Source organism: Hemibagrus wyckioides, linkage group LG15, assembly GCF_019097595.1.
Source record: "Hemibagrus wyckioides isolate EC202008001 linkage group LG15, SWU_Hwy_1.0, whole genome shotgun sequence".
In the NCBI taxonomy this organism is placed as follows: Eukaryota; Metazoa; Chordata; class Actinopteri; order Siluriformes; family Bagridae; genus Hemibagrus; species Hemibagrus wyckioides.
Window position 1 is genome coordinate 11,469,465 of NC_080724.1, and position 13,226 is coordinate 11,482,690.

Sequence of the window (13,226 nt, forward strand, 5' to 3'; positions counted from 1 at the left end):
TGTGTGTGTGTGGAGATATAATTACAGATGTGGTAGTGAGAAGAGAATAAAACTGGAAACAATCGATACCCCAGTCCACTATTTGCTGAAATAGACGCAGACTCAAAAAGCCAGGTAAGAGCAAATCTTTATTCCCAGTATTTTTTTTTTCCAGACTTTGTTACTTGAAAATGTTTTTTAGTCAAGTTGAAGTGCATAAGGAAAAAAACATTTTCATGTCATAAAAATGATAGAGCAGATGTATTTATTTTAATGTAGTTATATTTGCACTGGAACACTACACAATCAAAACTGGAGGTTAAAAGTAAGTTATCTTTTTAGCAAAAGTAATATAAAGAAAAAGACTAAATCCAAATGAGCTGCTGTTCAGAGGAACACATACCAATGACAGGTGTCTGTTCATTACTGTTCAGTTAGTACTATCCGGTGTCACTCAAGCAGGACTGGTTTTCTTTTTTCGTCTGGTTCATCTCAAGATCCCTTCCTCATTCTCACCATTGTTGCATTAGAATCGTACAATGATTTTAACTTAAATCCAGATTAACACAGAGCTACTATTGTGATGACGTCCACAAACATCATCTTTTTGCATTGTTAAAAGTGCTATACAGGTAAAATTGAATTAAATTACTGTAAACAGTAAATAAAGTAACAATAAAGTAGTCAGACCTCTCCAATCTGGCACTCATCTGTCACAATTTCAGATGATATGGTGGAAAGATCAAAAAAGTAACTGATTTAGTGCACAGACACTAGTCCCGCTTGTCCAATAGTGTAAATAGTAGGACCTGGACCAATTTATCTGATTTTTTGAAAGAACTGCAAAATAAGTAACTGTCTGAAATAAATGATCATGAATAACACTGTGCAAAACAACCACGTTCCTTATGTCGATTCCTGAGCTCAGATTATTTTTTAGTTTTGTATGTTCTAAATACAACCTCATGTGAATTCTGCCTCTCCTTTGTCGTCGTCTTTTTCTTCTTCGTTGTCTTCTCCCTCTTTTTAAAATCCAGGGCAAATTTATTATGACTTCACTACCTACACACACTAAAATATTTGTCCCACTTTGATCATTTCTTTTTCTTCCTTAGCATGTCTTCAAATACCAGCTCCACAGGAGGTGATGCCATAGAGACAGCAGATCGGTAAAGATACCTGTGCTGTTTTTTTTTTTTTTTTTTTTTTTTTTAAGATCAGGTGGTAACGATAAGAAGAAAAGGCGTTGGCACTAGAGAATCCTTTTCACAGATGTTAAAAAAACATCTATGTTTATTAGGCCTAAAATACGCGGCGTGTCTGCCAAAGTCCTGTTTGCTGTTACTATAACACACAAAACATTCATATAAACCTGTAATTTGCAGTTACAGGGGTGTAAGAGCTGCTGTTACAAATCACTTCAATCTTTAAAAAAAAAACAGAAATAATTTGAAATTGAGTCATGTATTAAACTGGTAAATATTTCTATGGTTACTTATAACTATTTTGGTTATTTATACCAATAATACAGGTATTCACTTTGATAAGAGATTTTAACTGGAAAATCCTTTATTTTTGTTAAGTCCCGGAGGTATGGTCTGGCTACTTTTGGATGTTTCAGTATGTGTAATTACATCAGTGGATGTGTTTTTCTTGAACATTGTTTCTGGTCAATGCTAATGGTGTAATAAATGTGCTACATGATATTAAGAACAAAATTAGAATGCATGAATCTAAAAATATCAGATTACATCCCTTTCAACTTGACACAAGTTTGCTTTACTTTGTATTCTGTAGGAATTCTACAAGACCAGGCCGCTTCCCCTATGTCAGGACCGATGATAAAATCGAAAAGCCACTACTGCCATCAGATCCTGCGGCAAACTGTAAGCAGCAAAGAACTGAGAGATAGTCAAATCACTTATGCACATATTCAAATTAACTTATCTTTCTTTCATTTTCTTTTTCTCTGTCTCAGCTGGTCAGTTATCAGTGCGCTCCATAGACCTCCTCAAGACCAAAACAGGCCAGAATCGCCTGGAGCATCACACAGACCGCTACCAAAGTGACAACCTCATCATCCGTCGAGGGCAATGCTTTCAGATGTGGATAGAGCTCTCTCGAGATTTTAAACCTAAATCTGACCGACTGCACCTCGAGCTCAAGCTAGGTAAGGTGTAGTTGCCATCTTTACCTAGCCTATGGACATTATACTGTATCAGCCATTTTATTTCACTTGATTTCATTTAATTCAGTTTTAAGATGATAAAAGCCTTTTTACTAACTACATAATTTATATTAACCCACAACTGTGTGAATGATTAAAAACTAATGGATACCTGAAATTCGGCTAGTGCCTAAAGACAATTTTTGCCACATCAACCAACCAAAATTCCTTCTAAAGTCACAGTGGGCAGAACTCACCCAGGCTTACCTCTGTGCCTTGACAGCCCACCAGTTATGGCTATATTCAAGGAGAATAGTGGAATCCAGTGTGGGTGGATTGAGCTTGGGGGATCAGTACTCCAACAGTAGTGTACTCGGTACACTATGACTATTTACATTTGTTTGTGTTACACAGGCCTTATGCCAATGTTATCACGAGGCACCCTGGTGACTGTTCCTCTAGTTGACAAGTTGGAGAACAAGTGCTGGGAAGCCAAGATTGTGGAACAGAAAGACACCAGGATAAAACTGTCCATCAGCAGCCCGCCAACTGCTCCCATTGGTCGTTACAAGCTCAGTGTGATCACATGGACCCCAAAAGGAAGCACCAGGTTCAATTGCAAGCGTGAAAATGATATCTATCTGCTGTTTAACCCCTGGTGTAAAGGTAAGCATGGGAAGAAATATGATAGGATCACAATCTTTGAATACACATTTCCAGTGTACCAACCTTGTCTCCTTGTCTGTCACCTTCAGATGACTTTGTGTTTATGGATGAAGAGAGCGAGAGGAACGAGTATGTTCTGAATGATGTGGGTAAAATTTACTACGGAAATGAGAGTCAGATTGGAACCAGGAACTGGAACTTTGGACAGGTATTAACCATTTCCTCATCCCCATGTATCACTTCTCATTCTCAACTCTCATTCAATTATTTATTTTCAGACAGGAAATTGTGTTGTAATGTCAACCCATTATCAAAATTTAATATCAAGGTACACTACTCACAAAAAGTTGGTTATTTGGCTTTTGGGTAAAAGTTATGGAAAATGTAAAGTTCACACTACAGTGATGTATCATGAAAGTAGGGCATTTAAGTAGAAGCATGCAATGGTGATTTCCTCATCTCAAACAATTTATTGAAACAAAAGCCAACAGTGGTGTGTATACCACAACAGTCAATTTCTCAATTTGTCATGTGCCCTTGACCATCAATTACAGCTTGACAACGACGTCTCATGCTGTTCGAGTCAACTTATTGTCTGCTGAGGCATGGCATTCCACTCTTCTTGAAGGGTGGCCCTCAGGTCATTGAGGTTCTGGGGTGCAGGGTTACCAGCCTTTATACGGTGACTCAGCTGATCCCATAGGTTTTCTATGGGATTCAGGTCTGGAGAAAGTGCAGGCCACTCCATTTGAGGTACCCCAGCCTCCAGCAGCCGTTCCCTAATGATGCGACCTCGATGAGCTGGGGCATTGTCGTCCATGAAGATGAAATTAGGCCTGTGTTCATGCAGGGGCACAATGACTGGATTAATGTTGTTCAGGTAGTGTTGGCTTGTCACTGTACTATTCACAAGATGTAGGGCAGTTCTGTATTGAGTAGACACACCTGCCCAGACTGTAACACCACAACAGTGGCTGATGCATAGTGCTCTCCTTGACATCTCCAACATCGTTGGCGGCCATTTCTGCTTTACGTGAATCAACTTTCATCAGAGAACAGCACTGAGGCCCACTTGTCCCTCGTCCAGTTGGCCCATGCAAGACGATGACGCCTGTGCCTGGTGGTGTGGTCAGGTACCCTTGCAGGTCGTCTAGCATGCAGACCACGCTGATGTAAACGGTTTCGAGTGGTCTGACTTCACTTGGGTGCCTCTCACCTCCCTTAAATGTGCCTGCAGTTGAGTGGCCGGTTCAGCAGGGCACCTTTCACAGTGAAGCGGTCATCAACGTGGGATGTGGCCAAAGGATGTCCACTTCTAAGGCTTTCTGTGACTCTTCCAGTCTCTCTGTATCTCCGTCACAACCTGCTGATGACACACACACTAAGCTCAGTGGCCACTTCCCTCTGAGAACATCCTGTTTGAATCCTTGAGGTACTGTTGATCAATTGTTAGGTGTGGTCTTGGTTTCATGATGTCAAAATGTGAACAGCATGATGAAGAGGACTGTTTAAATACCAATTGTAATTGAACCAGTAAATGTATTGGTCGATTCATGGATTCAAACACCAGTTGTGAATTTTGCTGTTAAGCACCTTGTTAGAGAACAGCAAGTTATGCAAAAAGTACTGAAACACTGAACAGTTGGACATGTGCATTCAAAAGTGTAGAGAAGGTCAAATTAAGTTCACCTGTAAAGGTTATAGTGCATTTTAGGTGCATCCTGAAATTTCACCCAAAAGCTGAATATCCTTAACTTTTTGTGAGTAGTGTATGTTTTTTGACTGGTGCATGTAACTGTGTATCATGGTGTGTGCAGTTTGCTGATGGGATTCTCGCAGCATGTCTGTTCATTCTGGAGAAGAGTCGAGCACTTGCTTCAGGTTTGGGAGACCCTGTTAATATCGTCAGAGTTGTTTCAGCCATGGTGAGTGTCTTTACAGTAGTAAAAAAAAAAAAATGTAGCCTATATTAATAATTGTATAGTCATTGTATATTGTAAGATTGTATATGCCACATACTGTATTTATTTATATGGTGTGTTACTTATATGGTTACTTGTTGGATTTGCTTGCTATAATCAAATATTAATAGGTCACCTGGAATTTAGCAGAAATGTAAATTATCTGATGAATTATTGTTCCTCAAGCCATCAGGCTCCTCAACACTTAGGACTGAACTGTACATAACTGTCTCTCTCTCGTTCACACACCCCCACTCTCACCTGTGTGGGGACACACACAACTTATACTGTTCAATACTTATTGCACTACCTCAATCCGTGTTTTTCATCTGCTGCTATGTTTTTCTATTTTGCACTACCTCAACTGCTGCTATATTGTATTTTTGCACAATACATGTCAGGCCCCAAAGTTCATCTCATTTTATTTTATTTACATTTCATTGCACATTCTTTTTTTCGGTGCTAAGTGTCCTGTTTTTGTGTTGTCTTTTTTGTATTTATTATTTTTGCTCTTGTCGTTGCTTTGTTTGCACGTAGCTGCACACTGCACTTTGTGGCTTGGACGAACTTTCGGTCCTAGCTTTGTGTTCTTGTTTGATCTTTGTTGTATGTTTATGTAGCACCAGGTCCTGGAGAAACGTTTCATTTCACTATGTACTGCGTCAGCTATATATGGTTGAAATGACAATAAAGCTGCTTGAATCTTGAATGACCTCTGATTTCTTGGTGCCAGGTCAACTCTAATGATGATCAAGGTGTGCTTGAAGGGAATTGGTCCAGTAGCTATGCTAACGGGACTTCTCCAACATTGTGGACCGGCAGTGTGGAAATTCTGACACACTACCACAAAAGTGAAGGAAAGCCTGTTAAATATGGCCAGTGCTGGGTCTTTGCTGGGGTCACCAACACAGGTGGGCATCTATTTTACACCAAGTTGTTCTGTAGTGTTACTTGCTGGATTCATTTTTGTAGGTGTGGATTTCTTTCTCTCATTTTGCCATCCTGTTCTCTCTGCCTTTGTTCATTCTCTCTGCATCCCTCAACCCAATCCCAGTCCTTAGGTGTTTAGGCATTCCTGCCCGCTGTATCACAAACTTCAGCTCTGCCCACGACACAGACGTTTCCTTGACAACCGATGTGTATTTTGATGAGAAAATGAGGCCAATTGAGAGCCTCAACAATGACTCAATTTGGTACAAACACACCTTTCTCATTTCCTACATTTCAGTCATTATGTGCAGAAGAGTAGTTCATTCAGAGCAAAGAGGCATTTAATCAAACCCCCAACAGTTCATATGCTGTATCTGGTGGCCAGGGTGTATCTTAGCCAAAATATTTCTAAAAGTAATTTTCATAGTAATTTTCAAGTAATTTTACCCTGTTTGCAGGAATTTTCATGTGTGGAATGAATCCTGGATGGCCCGTCCTGACCTGCCGGCTGGCATGGGGGGTTGGCAAGTGGTGGATGCCACGCCTCAAGAGACAAGTCAGGGCACATTCTGCTGTGGCCCCACCCCTGTGTCAGCCATCCGTGATGGACTGGTCAATGTCAAATACGATGCCCCGTTTGTCTTCGCTGAGGTATGTACACTTTTCAAATATAGTAACAATAGAGCCGTCAGTCCTACCACGACCCGACCCCACACACGCACACAAACACACGTACGCATAGTAGTGTAAGGACTCGTCAGACACCAGGATGTTGGAATCCATTTGCAGATTTTTATTTAAACAGGCAATAATCGTAAGTCGAGGAAACGAGGCAAAAGGGTCAACACCGGAAAACAAACTGTAATTGAAAACTGAAACTAAAACTTGTAGTCAATATGGAACAGGTCATACACTTGGCAAACAAGACAGAATATCAAGGCTTGGCATGTATCGCACAGAAAACAATGCTTTGCATAGGAGTCGAGGTAGCACACTGCTTAAATACCCGAATAAACAGGAAATAGGCAGTCACAGTCAATATTCGGACGATGGTGTTCTGGCTCTGAGTGACTTGTGACAGAACCCCCCCTCTAGGAACACCTCCAGGTGTGCGACGCCGAGGGCGCCCCCAAGGGTGAGGAGCGGGTCTGTGGGGAAACGGTGGCTGATAACCAAGTACACATTGGAATGGAGTCAAACCTGTTGAGGAGTGGATTAGAGTTCTGTGCGTATTCAGCCCACGGGAGAAACTCACTCCATCGGTGCTGTTCCCTGCTGCAATACACCATCAGGAACCTCCCCAGCTCTTGATTAAGACGTTCAGCTTGGCCATTGGATTGGGGATGATACCCCATGCTAAGACTGACATTAATCCCCAGCTGTTTACAAAATTCCAGCCACACTCCTGGAGGTAAACTGTGTGCCCTGATCCGACACAATGTCCTCAGGAAGGCCATAATTCCGGAACGCATTTTGAAAGATGGCTTGGGCAGTTTCCATGGATGTGGGTAAGCCCTTCATGGGGATAATTTACAGGCCTTAGAAAACTGGTCAATAACTACCATAGTTGTGAAGCCCTGAGATTCGGGAAGGTCTATCCTCCAGTGAGGGCCTCTTCAATGTACTCCTCCATGGCCTATTTTTCTGGGATAGAGAGAGGGTAAACTCGATTCTTAGGTGGCATGGTGTTTGGAAGTAGTTCTATGGCACAATCCCAAGGTCTGTGTGGTGGCAGTCTTGTGACTTTCTCTTTACTGAAAACCTCCCTTAGGTCATAGTATTCCTGAGGGAGTGAAATCAGATTGGACGATTCAGGGCTTTCTATGGACATAGAAAAGCATGGACGAGGAGTGTGATCTTGGTAACAGTTCTTTATACAGAAAGGGGTCCACTTTAGTATGTCACCATCCCTCCAGGAAATGTCTGGGTCATGAAGCTGCAGCCAGGGGAAGCCCAGCACTATGGGGTTAGATGGAGAAGAGATGACGAAGAACAACCGTCTTTCATGATGGAATAATCTGATTTGGAAGTCAATAGCTGATGTTTGATGAGAAATGAGGCCCTCCCCAATGGGCTGATCATTAATGGCGGTCACTCTTAGTGGAGGGGTACATGGGAAGGTGGAGCTCTTGCACCAGGTTAGTCAATGAGGTTGACCGCCAAGCCAGAGTCAATTAATGCTGTGACAGAGGAGTGAGAATTAGCATGGAGCAGGAAAGCCGGAAGAGAATCTTTGGACAATGGTTCAACAGTCTCTACCTGTGATGTGGATGGTTTCTCGGGACATAGGAACACTGTGGCCTGGTTTCCCACAGTAGAAGCAGAGGTTGAGCTTAATGTGTCGTTCACGCTCTTCCTCTGTAACATGAGCCCTTCCCAGCTGCATGGGTTCCAAAAATCCTCTGTGACGGTGAACTTCCATCATACAACGGGGCATGGCACGTGAGGTGGAGGCTGGAGATCTGTGTTGGAGGCACAGGTTGTCTAGCCAGATGGCAGTGGAGATGTATTGCGACAGCATCATGGTATCGCGGCATGCCATTTCAGCTTTCAATTCCGGGTTGAGCCCCTCACAAAACACCGCCATGAGAGCTATTGCATTCCATCAGGATTGAGCTGCCAGTGTGCAGAATTTTATTTTAAAATAAATTAAAAAAATAAAAATTATTTTATTTTAATCCGCAGCTGTCTGCCCCCTGACGCAACTTGAGCAGTTGTACAGAAATGTCCTTTCCTCCTGCCGGGTATTTGAACACCTCTTTGATCAGATTAGTGAAATTATTAGCAGACGATTTGACCTGAGGGTCTGAATCCCAAACTGTCGCTACCAATCTAGCACTTTGCCGGTTAGCAGTGATATGAAAGCACACCTGGTTCTCTTGTTGCCGTATGTTTCCGGTTGCTGCGCAAAGTAGTTACCACATTGACAAAGAAACCCCCAGCAGCGATCAGCGGAACCGTCAAACTTCTCTGGCAGAGCAAAACGAGGATATTCACTGCATGGTGCAAGTGCGGGTGCTGCGGCAGCTGCTTGGTCCTGTGGCTGTTGGTTTGCGGCTTTCAGTGAATCCACCTCCGCCTGATATGCACGGATGAGGACTTCCTGTCGCCATAACGCCGCTTGCATATCTGCTGGACTTATGTCAGGTGAAGCATCCTGTAAGGACTCGTCAGACACCGGGGTGTTAGAATCCATTTGTGGATTTTTATTTAAAAAACAGGCAATAAGTTTAAAAAGGGTCATAACTGGAAAACAAACACTGCAATTGAAAACTGAAACTCGTAGTCAATATGGAACAGGCTAAGGTCATACACTAGGCAAACAAGACAGAATATCAATCAAGGCTTGGTACGTATCACACACAAAACAATGCTTCGCATAGGAGCCAAGGTAGCACACTGCTTAAATACCCGAATAAACAGGAAGTAGGCAGTCAGTCAATATTCGGGTGATTGCTCCCACTGGTGTTCTGGCTCTGAGCACCCTGTGACGAATAGTAATAGTTGAACGTGTTTGTGTTGATAGGTGAACAGTGACAGGATCTACTGGCAGAGGAACACTGATGGCACCTTTACTCAGACCTCTGTTCAGAAGAGCGTTGTGGGCCACAACATCAGCACCAAGGCAGTCGGGTCTAACCACAGAGAAGACATCACACACCTCTACAAACACCCAGAAGGTTAAAAACTCATCACACACTTTTTCTTCACAATCATTTTTTGCTTCTGAGGTGAATTTATTTTTTTTTTGGGGGGGGGGTTATCTTTCTGCTACACATCATTAGGGTCTGATGCTGAGCGAGTTGCAGTGGAAACTGCTTCCCTCTATGGCTCCAAGCCTAACACTTATCCCAGACCTGTGGCCAGTGATGTCACATTGCATGTGGCAGTGAAAGGGGAGGGGCAGTGGGTGGGTGAAGATGCCCAATTGTCCTTCACCCTGAACAACAGCAGCACTGAGAAGCGCAGTATCGAGTTCTACTGCCAGGTGGCAATCATGTACTACACTGGAGTGCTAAAGGGCATTGTGAAGAAGGATGAAATAGCAGTGAAGCTCAAATCCAGTGAAGGTGCAAGATTACTTCACATTAATACACATACAAATGACAGTTCTAGTGCTAGTCCCCCTTAAAATTACAGGACTGCCAATGATCTGTTGTGTTCCTGAACAAAGGTCTGAACTGTGTACTTGCCTGTCATCTCTCTCTTGATTCTTATAGTCCACTCACTAGATTGGACTGTTCCATATGACCTATATAAGGACCAGCTGGTTGACCAGGCGGCACTGATGCTCACCGTTATTGGACGTGTCATTGAGACCAAGCAGGTTCTAGCAACCCGGTTCAACTTTCGCCTGCGCACACCCGAACTCACCATCACCGTAAGTCCTCAAGTGATTCCTATGCTTTTTACTTACAGAGGTTAAAGTTCACTTCAGGGATTAAAGCAGCACTGTGAAATTTTAGGCTGTCCTGTGTTTATATTTTATGGCTTGGGTAAGATCAAATGCACAAGATCTTCTTTAAAGGAACATGGTGTAGGTATGCACTGAGTTTGCATTAGTGCCCCAAAGTTAAATAGAAAATAGTGGATCTGGAAGTGTTTCTCGTATTTCCCCAAAACAATTACTTCCTGTTTTCATATACATTATAGCAGCTGTAAATAGTCATTTCCTTTCCAGGCTTTCTTTTTTGTCTCGTCTTTAAGACAAAAAATGGAATTTCTTATCAGGGAACCACAGTGTAAAACTCGGTCCTGAAGACTTTCCCATGGAGGAAAACTTACTGACTGTTACAAAGCTCTGAAAGGATACTACTTAATAGTCATAACTTTATAATAATTTACATGCAGGTTGGTAGTTTTAAACTAAGACTAAATGTGGTGCTCTTGCTTGAAAGGACAAAGCCTAAAGATGTTTTACTTGCAATTCTGCTTTCTAGCCTGTAGGAGATGCTGTAGTGGGAAAAGAGTTTGTGGCTAAAATCACTTTTAAGAATCCATTGCCGCACGTCCTGAAGAGCGTCAAGATCCGCGTAGAGGGCTTGGGTTTGCTGAATGCAAAAAACATCCTCTGCGGGTAAACCATGCTGAACATTAACTTCATCTATATATATATATATATATATATATATATATATATATATATATATATATATATATATATATATATATATATATATATATATATAAAAATACTTGTATGTGACAATTTTTTTTCTTCTCACTCAGTGATGTGGGCAGTCTGGCGACCATCACACACTCGGTGAAGTTCACTCCCACTTTATCTGGTCAGAGGAAGCTTCTCGCCTCTCTGGACTGTCAGCAGATCACACAGGTTCATGGTGCTGCTGACATTCTGGTCAAGGAGAAGTGAAAAGTCATGGGAAAGCATCACTTACTAAAGCTTTGAAACATTTACAATAGTTTTTGACCCTGAGTTCCAGTTTGACAAATCATCCTGTAGACATTTGAATGTTTTCTCTTAGCTGCTTCAGTAACATTACCGGCTGATGACACTCATTAGTTACTGTAGAACTCACAAAAATGCAGTCTAACATTCAGTAACATTCCATTTTGTTTGACTATTCTGGGTAAATAGTATTATGCTTGTAGGCTGTGCTCTGGTTTTCTTTCTCTGCACTGATATTTGCACTAAATCTGTTTGGTAATAAACCAGGTCAAGAAAAGGAATGCCCCATATTTGTCCTGATTATATGATGTGTTAGCTGAGTGATATCTGGGCTAGTTTCCAAACACTGCACACTTTATATTTAGAAAAGGCATGTCAATTTCCTATTGGGGATTGAAGTTCCTTGTTGTGATATGACATTTTGTTAAATCTACATTCATGAAAGAAAACACAGGCATCTTGTTTTAAAAAGATCACACCCTCTTTTTAAGATGAAATTTCTAAAGATCATCTCCCACAGACTTAAATGTTTTACGGTTTTGTCTTCTGTAGAATGTATGCAGGAGCCAACAAGCCTGGTTCCTGCACTATGTGAACTCTATGGGGCTATTAGCAATCTGCAGAATTCTCAGCCTGACAGGCTGTTTATTATTGCTGGAGATTTCAACCATGCAAATCTCACAAAACCTGTGCTCCCTAAATTCCATCAGCAGTTGGACTTTACAACGGGAGGGGTGAACATGCTAGATCTTGTTTACACAAACATCCCCGGTGTGTACCGTGCAGAGCCCTGCCCCCACATTGGCTACTAATGCTAATTCCAACATACAGGCTGCTCATCAGACCTTCTAAACCGGTTCTGAAACAGCTAAAAACCAGGGCAGCAAGAGCCACCTCTGTTCTTCAGGGCTGTTTTGAGTGCACTGGCTGGCACATGTACAGGAAGGCTGCAACCAATGGTGATACAGGTGTAACATGGAATAACTGGTGATTTAAGCATCATCTGCCTCATCTGTTGACGGCAAATCTGACAAACTACATCCTGAGTGCTATAGAGTTATGGCACCTAGTGGACAAAAATAGAAACTGTGTCAAGTGCTAATGGAAGTCCCTTGGACCAGGAATCGCACTGCCCCATGTAAATATATGGGTTTAAACTTAAATAATTTTAATGATACCAAGAGGCATCCTAGTGACTTACTCTAGTGAACAAGTTGGAGAACAAGTATTGGGGAGCCAAGATTATCAAACAGAAAGGCACCAGAATAAAATTGTCAGCAGGTTACCAACTGCTCCCATGGGGCACTATGAGTTCAGTTTGATAACATGGATCCTGAATGGAGCACCAGGTTCAGTCGCAAGCCTGAAAATGATATCTACCTGCTGTTTAACGCCTGGTGTAAAGGTAAGCATGGGAAGAGGAAATATGTGATAAGACCAGAACTTTTCCCATGAATTCCACATTTTTCCACAACACTATTTCATCAAAATTTCCATGTCAGTTAACTCAGTGTTTATGAAAAAAAGAGAGAAATGAGTATGTTCTGAATGGTGTGGGGGAGACCTACTATGGAATCAAGTGTCAGATTAGAGCCAGGACCTATAACTGGAGAGGTATTACGTGTTTCCACAACCATACCTACCATGTCGTCTGATTCTCATCCCATGTGGTAAGCAAAATTACCTGCCGCCGACATCACAAGCACAAAACACTAGTGCTTGTGTCTAACTACTGCTCATCGGTAGTGGAGTTTGTAACTGTTAGATGCAGACCTTTTTATTTACCCCGGGAATTCACCACTACTCTCATTATCGGAGTGTACATTCCACCCAGCGCTAATGCTAAGGAGGCTCTGTGTGAGCTGTACGGAGCTATTAGCGAGCTGCAGAATGCTCACCCCGATGGACTGTTTATCATCGCCGGAGATTTCAATCATGCAAATCTCAGAACAGTGCTCCCTAAATTCCATCAGTATGTGGACTTTGCTACGAGAGGGGCGAACACGCTGGATGTTGTTTATTCAAACATTCCCGGCGCGTATCGTGCAGAGCCCCGCCCCCACCTCGGCTACTCAGACCACATCTCTGTTATGTTGATTCCAGCATACAGACC

The 13,226-nt window shown here is 42.2% G+C and overlaps 1 protein-coding gene across 1 annotated transcript; it reads left to right on the forward strand.

The window, feature by feature from the left end:
• LOC131365501 (protein-glutamine gamma-glutamyltransferase K-like) lies at positions 1 to 12,780 on the forward strand. The gene is made up of 15 exons (XM_058409086.1): positions 1 to 114; positions 1,095 to 1,148; positions 1,777 to 1,865; positions 1,958 to 2,149; positions 2,561 to 2,812; positions 2,902 to 3,020; positions 4,630 to 4,737; positions 5,507 to 5,684; positions 5,828 to 5,966; positions 6,162 to 6,354; positions 9,230 to 9,383; positions 9,489 to 9,773; positions 9,924 to 10,084; positions 10,644 to 10,780; positions 10,933 to 12,780. Exons 2-15 carry the CDS (start codon positions 1,096 to 1,098, stop codon positions 11,075 to 11,077), a joined length of 2,205 nt encoding a protein of 734 aa, XP_058265069.1. The 5' UTR covers positions 1 to 114; position 1,095; the 3' UTR covers positions 11,078 to 12,780.
• Positions 12,781 to 13,226: the final 446 nt, after the last annotated feature.

Excerpts from the sequence above, each read along its gene's own strand:
- LOC131365501 (XM_058409086.1), top strand. The coding sequence starts at position 1,096 with ATGTCTTCAAATACCAGCTCCACAGGAGGTGATGCCATAGAGACAGCA. Across the intron at positions 2,150-2,560 it reads GCACCTCGAGCTCAAGCTAG|GCCTTATGCCAATGTTATCA; the intron begins GTAAGGTGTAGT and ends TGTGTTACACAG. Across the intron at positions 2,813-2,901 it reads GTTTAACCCCTGGTGTAAAG|ATGACTTTGTGTTTATGGAT; the intron begins GTAAGCATGGGA and ends TGTCACCTTCAG.